General features: G+C 53.9%; 3 protein-coding genes across 3 annotated transcripts; 1 reads left to right on the plus strand and 2 right to left on the minus strand.

Moving 5' to 3' along the window:
* Nucleotides 1-886: 886 nt before the first annotated feature.
* KRP23_12076 (uncharacterized protein) lies at nt 887-2,644 on the minus strand (the record flags this gene model as incomplete). Its single annotated transcript, XM_067882668.1, has 1 exon — nt 887-2,644. The coding sequence occupies one exon, from the start codon at nt 2,642-2,644 to the stop codon at nt 887-889; it is 1,758 nt and encodes a 585-aa protein (XP_067739684.1).
* A 1,825-nt stretch (nt 2,645-4,469) lies between these two features.
* Nucleotides 4,470-5,327, plus strand: KRP23_12077 (uncharacterized protein; the record flags this gene model as incomplete). The annotated part of the gene is made up of 2 exons (XM_067882669.1): nt 4,470-4,859; nt 4,932-5,327. The coding sequence occupies 2 exons, from the start codon at nt 4,470-4,472 to the stop codon at nt 5,325-5,327; spliced, it is 786 nt and encodes a 261-aa protein (XP_067739685.1).
* A 254-nt stretch (nt 5,328-5,581) lies between these two features.
* On the minus strand, nt 5,582-9,763 carry KRP23_12078 (Protein NLRC5; the record flags this gene model as incomplete). Its single annotated transcript, XM_067882670.1, has 10 exons — nt 5,582-5,863; nt 5,929-6,176; nt 6,241-6,330; nt 6,396-6,485; nt 6,544-6,720; nt 6,802-7,170; nt 7,247-7,426; nt 7,504-8,299; nt 8,568-8,676; nt 9,078-9,763. 10 exons carry the CDS (start codon nt 9,761-9,763, stop codon nt 5,582-5,584), a joined length of 3,027 nt encoding a protein of 1,008 aa, XP_067739686.1.
* Between the last annotated feature and the right edge of the window lie 3,066 nt (nt 9,764-12,829).

Raw genomic sequence — 12,829 nt, forward strand, 5'->3', positions numbered from 1 at the left:
GTGTTGACGGTGATTGCACGCACGATGACCAGATATGAGTTCAAAAACGTTTCCATGGACGCAATCGTATCTCGGCTGTACATTTTTGCCTAAAATCCAGCTTATTGTAGTCGAAACCTGGTTGACACCCCAGCAAATGATCTCGACAGTGCGCAGATTCACAGCGAACAATTGAACAAGAAGCGCGATCATTGAGCACAGCTCGTAGACGACGTACAAATTATAAACAACGGCGGATAGTAAATCGATCACATGTGTAGCAAAAATAAAATGAAGTTGTGCGTTAAAACACTTGCCGGTTTCTTTTTTGGTCTGGAACTTGTCTCTTCTTGTCGAATGCCAGCCGAGAGATGCAGCTTTATTATTAACCCAACAACTTGGTATCACGATCTTGCTGTCTGTTGTGTTGGGTACCCGGAAATGGTCGCCCAGAGCCATGCCTCATTCATCTTCGCTTCAATGCTAGACATGTTTTATCGATGGGTGCACTGCATGCAATACAGTGTACTTGCCGTGATCCCCACGAATGGCGCGAAATGGTGTCAGTCAGTACTTCCTACCAGAACCTTTGCCGAGGGCTTTGGTATTGATGCAAGGTGCATCAAAGAGGTACATGTAGCTGACCCACCGTTGGCCGTCCAGCCTGGAGTCTGAGCTACAGCCAAAAAATCAGGTGCAGGCGGGATCCTGCAAATCCTCGCCTACGCTCCGCAATCCGGTGCCGACCGTAATCTCGCGAATTGTGACCAATCGTCAGCCGAACCGACACGTTTACCAGACGAGTTGCCTTTACCTTCCAGCACATTTCGACTTGGCCGGCATGCATATATTATCCTAGTCATAGTTACTGCCTCAAAAAACTGATCTACACTTTAGCGGCATTAGTTCACCGGGTAACCTCCTGCTTGAGCTCGCCCTTGAGCGCGTCGTGGCTGTTCCTAGCGCCAATGGCACCGTTCATGAGCGCGTTCTCGACGCTGCGCTGGCGCTTGCTCCACATGCCTCTATAGCACGGCGCCACCAACTCGGCAAGTCCGTGGATGTGCTGCCGACTCTGCTCGGCCGAGACTCCGCAGAGCTGCGGCATTAGGTACGAGCACAGCTGCAGGATGCTCGAGTGCTCGCCTGTGGGGTTACGCAGCGGCTCCAGCAGCCCCCAGCCGCAGTCTCGGATCTCCACGCCCTTGGCGTTCGAGCTCACCTGCGACAGGCGGTTGGGGCACTCGGCCACCGACTCCCACACGAACACGACACGACCCGTGGCCTCGTCCACGACGCGCCGGAAGACACAGCGTACCGTGAGCTCAGCGTCGGGTGCGCGGTGCTGCCGCAGAGGCATGGAGCTCTTGAAGCACAGCGTGTCGCTCGTGGTGCCCCCCACGACTGTGGCCTCCGACTCGGCCTCCATGCACTGCCACACGGCAGCCGCGCAGTCCTGCACGTCGAACGGCAGGATCTTGGAGTCCTTGACCTCCATCACGGGTCCACGGCGCTCGTCCAGGATCATCTGCGTCTCCTGCAGCTCCTGCTTGTCCCTTGTGAGACCGCCTTTTTCAAACACGGCCTCCATCTCGGCCAGGCGGGCGTCCAGTCCAGACGCCAAGGATGCAAACACGGCCGTTTCATCGGCATCACTTGTGCGCGGGCGCTTCAGACCGAGCACAGCTGCCGACGTGTCCGTGTCCGAGGAGCCTGAGGCCATGGACGACTTGCACCTCTTGCGCAGAAGCTTCTCGAGGCCCTTGGAGATCTTGAGCTGCTCCTGGATGAGGCCCTTGAGACGCAGATTTTCCATCTCCGCCTTACTCTTCTCTTCCTTCTGGTGCTGCGCCATGCGCTCCCACACGGGCACGACCATGAGTCCACTGGTAGAGTTGCCTACAGCCTCCAGACCCATCAATGGCGAGGCCGTTACGCCCCCGGGGGAGAGAGGCGACCGCTCTGCGTGTCGTCCTGGCTCCGTCTTGACCAATAGGGTCCTGGTGCGGGGCATCCTGGACCGCACGTGTTCCAGCTCGCGCTGCAGCTCCTGCACCTGAGCGCGCAGCCTCGTCAGTTCGTCTTTCTGTCGCTTCCGCGAGTTGTTAACGGCTCCTGAGGCTGCCGCGCCTCGGCCTCTCTTAGGCGGGCTCGGGGCCTTCGCCGTCGACACTGCAGCCGTCGGCATGGGCATGGGGCGGGCCGCCGGCGACAGACCGTGCGGACTCACGCCCGAAGACGTGGGCGTGTGTGAAGAGTAGCCGCCGGAGCTGCTGGGGAAGGCGAACCGCTGGTCGCCACGTAGCGACGGGATCACCATCTTGGGTAGCGACGGCAGGGAAGAGCTTCCCGTTGTCTGCGGCCGTAGAGACGGCAGCTGCTGTGTGTTGCTGCTGTTGTTGGCTGTGCCAGCGCGGGCCAGCAGCTCCACAATCGTGAGCGCCGTGACGTTGCGACGCTCGGCGTCGTCGCTGTTGTTGTTGTTGTTGTCGCCGTCCTGGGGGAAGGCGGCGCGCGGCATCAAGCCGCTGCCCGTGGAGGTGGAGCGCAGGTGAAGCGGCGGGAAGACGGCGGAGCTGGCCATGGTGGAGGACGTCTCGGGGGAGGAAGCGACGGATGCCTTGCGTCTCGGAGACTGCGATTGCTGCACTGCCAGCGACCCCATGGCTTTGTCTTGTGGGGAGTCTTGTCCACGGAGCGCGTTGGCGAATGTTGATGCCGACGACCGCACGGCCGAGAAAAGAATAATCACGGCTTTTTTGAGGAATTTTGGGTTAACAGTACGGTGAGAAGTGCTGTCTGTGAGGTTTAATATCCCGCTGAAATGAGTTGTTGGTTTGGAAAGGTAGGCTCGTTTGGGAAGCTAAGACCTTTGAGATAGAATGGAACGCACTTGCTGCAGTATAGGGGGTGGGGGAGCAAGAAAAACGTGTGGCTCGTTTCCCAACCGCCAAATGCGGTCTAATCCGATCGTGCTCTAAACACGCTTGATTTCGACCAATGATTTCGACGCGCCGCGCCCTTTCCCAGACGACACCGTAATATTGTGTATTACAAAATCCTTTTATAACACATAATTCACCTGCAAGAGCCTATCGTAGTCGTACTGCAATGACTGCACCATAAAGAGACGTTTGTGCTGTAAACAACCAGGATTTGTAAACTGATATGGTGTAGTCTTTACAAGACTTGCTCTATGGTCAACAAACTGACCATTTGATTGCGCGACAAAATATTGTCGGTCCAACCTGCCTACCATGCCGTGCGACGTTCCTCCTAGTTTCGCGCGCGCTTCCCTATAGTGCTACGACGGACTCGCACTGTCCGGGACACCACTGCGTTGGGCTAAAGCGCACTACAGCTAATCGCTCCGACATTCAATCATTTGGGCCGAATGCGCAGGACAGAGGAACCCATCCCGATGCAGGTCTCTGATTGGCTGAATAACTACTGGCTCGATCGATGACTTGATGACGACGAGGGTTTGCTTACGCTTTGTGTCCTGGAGGCAGCAGACTGCGGCAGGCGGGGGCGGCCGCTTTGCCTCCGCCTGTTGGTCGGCGATAAGAAAGCAGCCTCGGACAAGGCGGCCATCAGCAGGGTCGGCTTGCTGTTTGCAATGCACAGTGGTCACTGGCAGACTCTCGGTTGCACTTTACTGCACTTGCACGTTGCAGTCTCCAGTAGCGCCACTTCCGGCTGGGAGCACATCCGTGCAGCTTGGATTTCGCTCTCCCTTTCCAGACCGTGATCCTGCGTGTAGGACAGCGCAGTGGACAAGCTGTCCCGAGGTAGTGATTGTGAAGGAATGTGTCCCAGGCTGGATACAATCTTTTTCTTGGTCTGGTTTGAAAACGGGACCAGGATGATGCTCGAGCAAAAAGCAAGATCTGCCTGCAATCCAAGGCAAATAAGCACCGTGGCCGTAGCTCCTGCATAAACGTCTTCTATCTCGTGATGGCGTGCGGTGATCGTGCCATCCTTGGCGCTCGTTCAACGAGGATTACTGCCAAAGGTCCTAAGCCGAGGGTATTTTAATACATGTACGTTGCACGCCAAACTGTGTTGGTTTACTCCTTTCAAAGGAGTCCTTTGGAGCTGGTGGGCACGGCACGTCTTCGCGGGAGCATTCAATGTGTTGGTCTAATAAGTTAATAGCTTAATGAACTCACGACTGGGGAGCCTAGCTCAGAGATGCGATGCAAAACACCATACTATGGACAGTGTTGCATGTAAGGCTGCGTTACACGCAACCTCTTCAGTACTTGTACTCCATCCTATCAGACACTTAAGTACCCGTATTGTCATTTTCGCTGTACAAACACCAAATCTACCAGCGTGCTTGAGCCCATCTGGAACCCAAATGATGTCTGGAGTTCACTCGTTCGCTTTCCATGACTGCATTTGTCAAGATCAAGAGGAACGCGTTTATTTTCGCCTGATATTCAATAATTGCAATTATTGGTCTGAAACTCACTGCTCCAAGAAGAATGGAGGAGACAACAGAGGCGAACGTAGATGCCCAGTCCGAGCCTTCCTCGCCGTCTTCCAGCTCCACACCATGGAGCGTACGCATCCACGACAAGCGCGCGAAGGCCTTCCGCTTCACGACCGTCACGGACATTGCGTTGCTGCGGGAGGTGATCGACCACAAGCCCTGGGCCTGTTCCCACGGGGACATGGCCAAGACATGGGACGTGGTGGCCACGGCCTTCAAGCGGATCGTGCCCTGGTCCACGAACGACGGGCGGGCCTGTAAGCGCCGCTACTTGGCGCTGGCCGAGGCCTATGGTACGCAGAAGCTGCACAAGCTGCGGGGCTCCGGGACGCCGCAAATGAACGCCCAGCGGGAGAAACTGCTGGCTCAATGCAAGGCATTGGTACGGAATATCAAGTTAGGGTTTGTTACTATTATATTGCAATATTGACTTAGGTTCTTGTGGCACTTGTAGACGGAGGAGGCTCATTATCGACGCAAGGCATTGAAGGAGGCGGATCGACGACCCGTTGTCGCCCAGTTGGCCATGGAAGATGCGGCCAGACTGTCGAGCAACGGGGATAGCGAGTTTAGTGGGTTCGATGTGACGGAGACCAACAGACCGGAAGCTCCCATGGCGGGACAGGACTTAACTCTTTTGCTGAACGACCCGAGGGTGCTGCTGCGTCAACGGGAGCTGGAGCTGGAGGAGAGGAGGATGAAGCTCGAGGAACGACGCGTCAAGTTGGAGGAGCAGAGATTTGAACAGCAGCGACAGACTGCTGAGAAGCAGCTGGAGATGATGGCTGCACAGACGAACGTTCTGCTGAAATTGGCGGAGAAGTTGGTCAGCCCACCAGCGTCAGAGTGATGTTTACAGGAGGTTCAAGAGGAAATGAGGGTTGGCTGCACCGGGAGTTTTGTGTACTTTGTAAATGCAAGCGAGGAAAGTTGCCTTGAAGTGTATCTGTCGCGCTGACTGATTTGTATTCTCCGTCATTGTCGACCTTCTGTGAAATTCAGCAGATTTCCGTATTGGCAAGTTGGAGAGGCAAGCTCCAAAGCCGTGGTGGTGTTTTTTTTATTTGGCTTGGGATCCTCACAATGCTCAATAGCTTCTGCATTTTAGGCTGCATGAACATCAAGGTCGAGCTGTCTGCAGAGCCGTGCGTGTGCGCGCTCTTGCTTTTGGCGCGTGATTTCTTGATGAATAAGCAACTGAGAGGACTTCTTTACCTGCTTGCGACGACGCAAGGCACGGTCCGCTTCATTTTCGAGGTGGTCGTAGACTTCCCGCAGTCTTTGGGTCTGTTTCCGACAGCGGATTTGGTCTCGTTCAGCTTTCGCATCATTTTCAAGCTGACTAGCAGCCAGTCTCCCTTCGAATCCAAGCTGCTTCAGTCGCCTCTGCACAATCGATTGTCAGCTGTAATGTTTAGAGGCAAAAAGCAGATGTGATAGAGCAGACGTACGAGCTCCTCAACACTTCGGCGTCCCAGTGCATCCTGAACCAGATCATGGCCCTCGGAGCGACTCTGGGCATAACCCACTTGCAGCACAGTGAGCGACGGTAATCCCTCGCCTCGAATGAGTTTCAAGAACGGCGCAATAGCTTTCAGCTCGGCATTGCGTGACAAGTTGAGCTCATGCAGCTGGACGCAGTTGCCTCGAGCCAACGTCTCGGTCAACCGAAGCAGTCCACGATGTGGAATCTCATTGTCTGAAGCAACGAATGTTAGTCAAACTGCATGCTCGCACCAAAGAGCACATGAATGGGTACGTACTGCTCAAGTCAAGCGACCAAAGGTATTGAGCAGGAGGCGAGAGCAAGAACGGACAGAAGCGCGCGATACCCTCTCCGCGGGCAAAGTTTGCTAGGCAAACACGAAAACCTGAGCACCAAAGCAAGCACTGATAAGGATATGCACGTTCCACCTACCTGATAGATCAAGAATCTGTAGCCGGGGACAGCACTTGGCAGCCAATGTAGTGCTCAGTGCTTCAAATTCGAGTGGACCTAACTCATTGTCTGTTTACAGTCCGAATCAGTCGCTGGGTCAACAATATCTCGGGAAACATTGGCTTACCAGCAATTGCCAGTGATTGGAGATGTGGCAGCTTGCCTGCTGCTAGAGCACGAACGAAAGTGTCGATGGACGACCGGATCCCATTGTCTGAGATGTCCAAGTGCTGGATTTGTGTCACTTTACTTTGTGAAAGAGCTGCAGCGACTGTCTGAAGACCGTCGTCGCCGAGCTGCATACCTAGAATGGTAGAACACACGCCACACTCGTTGTTAGCGTATCATTCAGACAATATGGACCGAGGAAAGAGGTGTCAGGTACTTGAAATGTTGAGAGTCCTCAGTCCCGACGACAGCTGAGCGTTTGAAGTGAAGACTCGAGCTAATTGGGTCGCTGCTTTGGGATTGCTGAGGGGGTTTCCACTGACGTCGAGAACGTGGAGATCTGGACAACAAGGAGGCGTAATTTGGAAGACTTGCAGCAGATGGCCTATAGCTGCTGCATCAGCGGTGATTGCTACGCAGTGAAGCTCTCTGAGGGCACGTAAAACTCTCGACTGAATCTGCTGGCACAGCATGTGGACTGTAGCAAAGGAGCACACATTGTGCGAAAGCGTGAGGATCTGGAGCGCTGGTGTTGTCGATACATACGCAATAAAGCGTTGGAGGTCTTGGTTGGTCATCTCGGTGTCTACGAATCCCCAACAAATACGAAATAGCGCTAAGAGGTCAACTGGTACTTCGCATCAAGCGTAATTTTCACGTACTGGACACGTCGATTGCTTGTAGCTTCAGAAATCTCTCGTTCTCAAAGCTCCAACCCAAATCCCGCACAAAACGACTGCTGAACGCGTTATCAGCCATACTCAGACGCCGTAGACTGGGGAAATGTGCGTCTCGCCAAAGCCTGGTAAGATGTTTAAACTGCAGATCCGCTAGCCTCAAGCCTGCAAACGTAGCGAGTGTTGTGTCAGTAAACCCTCATGGATACCATAAAATATGTGGATACCATAAAAAAATATACCGATCAATTCGAGAACGTGTAGACGAGAACTAACGTGTCCCATGAAGAGCGTCTGGAGAAGCTGGTCGAAGTATTTCCCCTTTGAAGTACTCATTCCATTCACTTTTCGGAGTGAAATCTCCCGCACAGCTGCAAAACAGTCCGTATCATCATCATCTGCATCGCCATCTTCGCCATCTCCTCCACGCTCCAGCATCTGAACAATATTCACCACATCCTCTGCGTTTGAGCTATTGAACAGCAACGCTGGAGTCTTGCTGAAGCGTTTGTGGATCCGACTGGTTCGAGGGAATTTGTAGCAAGAAAGAAACGCTGCAGAGGCGCGTACACCGTTAAACTCAAGAGGCATCGAGTTGGATGCCTCGTAGAAAGACCCACAGCTTCCACTAGCACGCACTCGATCAGCGATTGACAGTAACCCCATCACTTTACCAGGGAACACACTCTGGCGATTCTCTAGCAATCGATTGACGAGATATCTCCGAGGTCGTGGTGGAGGGCAGTAGAGGTCGTAGAATGCCTTCACACCGATAGCAGTCGACTTGTTCATGTACGCAATCACTCGTGCAGGCTCAAGAGGATCCAGAAACGCGAGAACTCGAGCTAGCAGCTTGATGTACGGCAGTCTCGAGTCGGTGAATAGGACTGGAGGTCCTTTCGGGCGTGCTAATAGGTGTTTTTTCTTCTTCCGGTGCACTCGGTCGCGGTGCTTTTCCACGGGGTTCAGCAGCTTGGGCACCCACCGATTGACACCGAAACTCGGTCTCTTGCTCGACTTTTTCTTCTTCTTGCGCTCCTTGGGGGATACAACCCCACCGTGACCTAGTTCAGCTTCAACTCCATCTTGAAGTTCGTCTTCCTCTTCAGATTCGTCACTCTCTTCATCACTTGAGCCCGGTGGGGGCTTGGGAGCTGTCGGTTGTGTAAAGCCCCAACTCGAAAGTGTCAGTGGCGCTGTGGTTTGCGCTGGTGAAGGATCAGGAGCTTGCGACGCTGTGATTGCAGGAGGTTTCGACCTCCGCACGAGCCTCTGACGCAACGAAGCGAGTAAATTACTACCGAACCTCGAAGTTCTCAATGCCCGTGTGCCGATACGTGCCGTCCCTGCAGTAGAGGAACTGGATACTTCCGTCTTCGGCTTCTGCCTCGACGGGATCCAAGGCTTCACCATAACTATCAACCGTCGCCTTCCGACGATTGATCACGTTCTATCTGGAGAACCGTGTCACCTCACAAAAGTTCCCCTTTCGTGACTTCCGACGACACCTTGTTGGACTCACCCCAGGTGGCACGGCCAATAGGACTCATCAGGTGTAGACCACCAGCATCGCAGCGCCTGGTCTCACGAAGCAAGAATACGCGGGAAACAAACGTCAGATCGCCTCTACGCTGTGAGATGTCGTCGTTCCCCACTGGTGGAAGATCCCCCCCTCCCCGAAGACAAAGGGTCTCGCTGGCATGCTCCTTGCTTGATGGGGCGAGTGCTTTTAAGGCAAGTGCAGTACGCACGCCATACGATCGAGTGGAATAGCGAATAAGTAGGAACTATATTGGTTGACATTCTAGGCATCTACCTGTAGTTGTCGTAGTATTGATCTGATAGTTGCTTTTGCTCGGGGAAAGCGTTGGCCAAGTATCGCGTCCTTGCAATCTGCTCGAGTTGCTTGAGCTGGCCAAGGTGCGTTGCCACTTGACTGTGCAGCATCTCGTTCTGCTCTGCGAGTTGCTGCACCGCTGCGGCTTGACACTCCGCGATACCCCACTCGTTAACCGGCGAGTCGTTGTCAAAACTGTTGCGTTCGTTCAGTTGAGCTCTTCGCTCCAGCGCCTCGCGCTCTCGCTCGAGCTTTCTCGCATGCAGCTCCTCGACTGTGGCTTGTAGTTCCACGACTTGGCTCTTCAGGAATGCGATCTCTTGCTTCTGCCGCTGCTGCTGCGACTTGGGCAAGGCGGTGGCATCTTCCGATGCAGTATTCGTGACCCGAGGACGCTTGCGGCTACGTGGGCGACTGGTACCTTGGGCTCCGGTCGAGGAGCTTGACCCGGGGGTCACGAACCCGAACAGATCACTGAGGACGACGAGGTCATCAGTGGTAAGCGAGGAATCGTCCGAAAGCTCGGTGCTGGCCGGACTCATCGCGTCCGAGCTGGAAGTCGCGCTGTTGTCGAGGCGAGCGGGAAATCGGGAAGAGTGGCCGTGATCGTTGCCGGTGAAGAGCGAGACGAGGTCGTTGCTGTCACTCGACAAAGTGGAAAGCATGTCGTAGATGGACCAGACCGAGGTGAGTAGCACACGGCGAATTTCAGACTGAGAGGCGGAAATCCAGCGTCGCAAGTTTACTGGTGAGTGGCGGGGAGCTCTGAGAACACAAGCAGCCACATGTCGCCACCGAGAAAGGGCTCGAAGGAAACCTATGCACGGACCCAGGTGGTTGGCATCTATGCGAGTCGCCCATTGCGCTGCGATCTCACCCCCATCCTTGAAGATGGTGTGAAAAGAGACCGTCGATCACTGAGCGTTCGGTTGTGCCATTCGACTCGAATTTCGAGTGTCTATGGCTTGGTGAGAATCGAGCGAGCTCTGCTTTTGTGAGTCTGGTTTCCAGCTCTCCACTTGTGAAACGACCGCACTTACCAGAAACATCAGTGAGTATTAGGAGCATTTGCTCTGTTGGCGGGTGGGCGAGCATCTTTTTCACGAACCAGTCCCGAAATATAGCTGGCTAGTCGAAGATTATAAGCGAAGATAAGCAACATATTTATTATAGCGTTAGCCGTGTTTCGCGTTCGAGAACGACGACACCGGACAAGAGGGTAGAATGAACACGCAGTCGAACAGATAGTTAATCGATTGGTGTGTTTTGTCGTCCCAGCATCCATTGACAGACACAGTGCTCTAAGCCCCATTGTGGTTCGAGTACGTAGAGAGAGGAGGCGATGCGGTGTTGCTGTAAAACGCCAGCGGGCTTTCAACAAGCCGATCAGAAGTGGAAAGCCGTGGCTTGGATCACTCGATGTCGGCCAAGCTCAGACTCCGTGCTAAATGTTAGGTGAACGCACCTCGAGAAACGTTTCACTGGACGTGGCTTCATCCCGATCTCACTTTCACAGCATGCTGAAAATTATTGAAAACCATCTTGGGCCTTCGACGAGGCAGCACTATCCACCTGGAGCTCGCTCGTTGCGCACGATTGCGATTGTTGCATACCATAAACAAATAATCCTCGCGATTTGGGCGAGAGCGGCAGATGGAGGATGCAGCCTTTTTGTTGGTCAGACCCGAGCTGTCGAAGGTCGAAAGGGCGGGGATAGAGGCACATGACGATGCGACCCACTGGGGATGCTGCGTGCCCAGCCTCTTCATTGGGGTGGACTGGTCTCAGGTTATAACGCACCGAAGGATTTCCCCATACGGAACCCCCCCCCCCCCCCCCCAACTGTCCGCCCCGGATGATCGAAATCTCCCGTGCTCGCGGGATCGACTGGTACTGAAGTAAGATGGTTTTGAGCAAAGGAAACGCGAGTACAGTACATGTACCGACGGCGTAAGACGCGCAGGCAGCGTTGCAACTTGCAAGAAGGTCCTGTTAGCCACCTGGTGGCGGCGGCGTAACGACACGTAGAGTAAGACGGTCATACGAACCCACCAGCCACCCGGAGCCGTGTCAAGCTGGGCTTGACTTGGTCAAGCAAATCTGCTGCTTGGGTCCCCGTTCCCCACGAACAATGGCGAACTTCGCTGGGAGGAGCAGCGTCGAATTGCTGCGCGCCATCAATGCTGTGGTCAGCCTCGGGCGACTGGGGGGGGGGGGGGGGGGGACGAGCTCTCTGATCCGTGCTTATACATGTGCATCACGTGTACTACAGCGGCATGTAACGAGCGCTATTTGTCCGACACTGGCAAGTGCTTCGACCTCAAATCAGAAAGACCGAAGACGAGAATTTAGTCAGATCCAGCACTGCGACAGTCGTCGGCAGCGAGTAAAAAACCTTCAGCGGAACATGATTGATTATAATGGACCCACGCCTGTAGTCGACGCGATATACGGACATCAGGTAAACACATCTGAAGTTGCATCCTCCTCGCCTAGTTGTATCGTTGTATCCGCTGTACAACCGCTCGAGAGCTGATTGTCTGAGACTCGGTTCTTGGCAAGCTGTTGCGCTTTATCGTTGCGAGCCTGAGAACTGAAAGACTCAGTACCTTGAACGCTAATGCTATTGGGGGAGGAAGCCTAACTTCGCGATGTGCATTGCGGTTTCCCTTACGAATGCCTCCAGGCACTGGTAAGATTCGACCAGTAGCCAAGCAAATCGGTGTCGTTGTCTCCAGCACGCAGCTTGTCGCTTACATGCTGGGAGTGTGCAGTCTGCCGAAAACCACCATCGTACTCGTCCGTCCGAAAAGGCTGGCTACTGTACAGTACCACAGTACATGTACTTGCTTGGATCGGAAACATATTGGTTTAACACGTACAGTGATGGGCGTCTTGGAGAGCCACTTTATATTTGATTACCTGCCATCACAAATTTATTAGTTATTGAAACATGACTGCTTGCGCAAGGGCGGTTGTCCTATCACAATACGAGACCCGTCTAAACTGATATCATCAGGTGGCTCTCCAAGACGCCCATCACTGTATAAGCCGGATTCAAGTTTGACATCACTTTGTTCCAACATGTGTCTGGAACGCTCTGCCGAGAGGTAAAACCCACCACACTTTGCCAGCCTTCGACTTCGGGGCGATTCTTGAAGTTGGTCTCAGCATGGCGAACGCCTTCCTTCCGAGTTTTTCACCTGGGGATCATGCAATGCACGAGCCACTCAATGCGCTAATCTCGTGTGAAGCCGGCCAGAATCTCATCGGACGGGCGGCATTAATAGAGCACGCGTGTCGTAGCCGACTCGAGTATTGGAAAGTTCACGTTCGCTCATCAATTGCCTTGTGAGTGCAGGATCCTCCCGCAACAAATATTTTCAGCACTCGTGAGTTGTGCAGGCCTCCCCTATCTGGTAAAGTCTTTGCTCTGCAGCGATGACAAGAGTATCGTGTGCTGCATCTGACTTCGGGGCTCATCTTCCGAATGTTCCTTCCTAATGACGCCAATACATGCACATGTACATCTCGTCAAGTATTTTCTTTCAGTGAAGTCGCCGCCGGATTCAGCAAGCACGAGATTGCTTGCCATTTCCACCGTGGAGTTGAGCAGCAATCATCTTCTCTTTGACCAGTGATGATGAGCCACTTCGTCTGGTTGTCGTGGTGATCACGTAGTAAGAGCAGATCGGCATGTGAGTAGATATCTCCGTCCTGGTCTTGGAGGG

The sequence above is a fragment of the Phytophthora ramorum genome, assembly GCF_020800215.1.
Source record: "Phytophthora ramorum isolate Pr-102 chromosome Unknown Phyram_PR-102_s0014, whole genome shotgun sequence".
Taxonomy (NCBI): Eukaryota; Oomycota; class Peronosporomycetes; order Peronosporales; family Peronosporaceae; genus Phytophthora; species Phytophthora ramorum.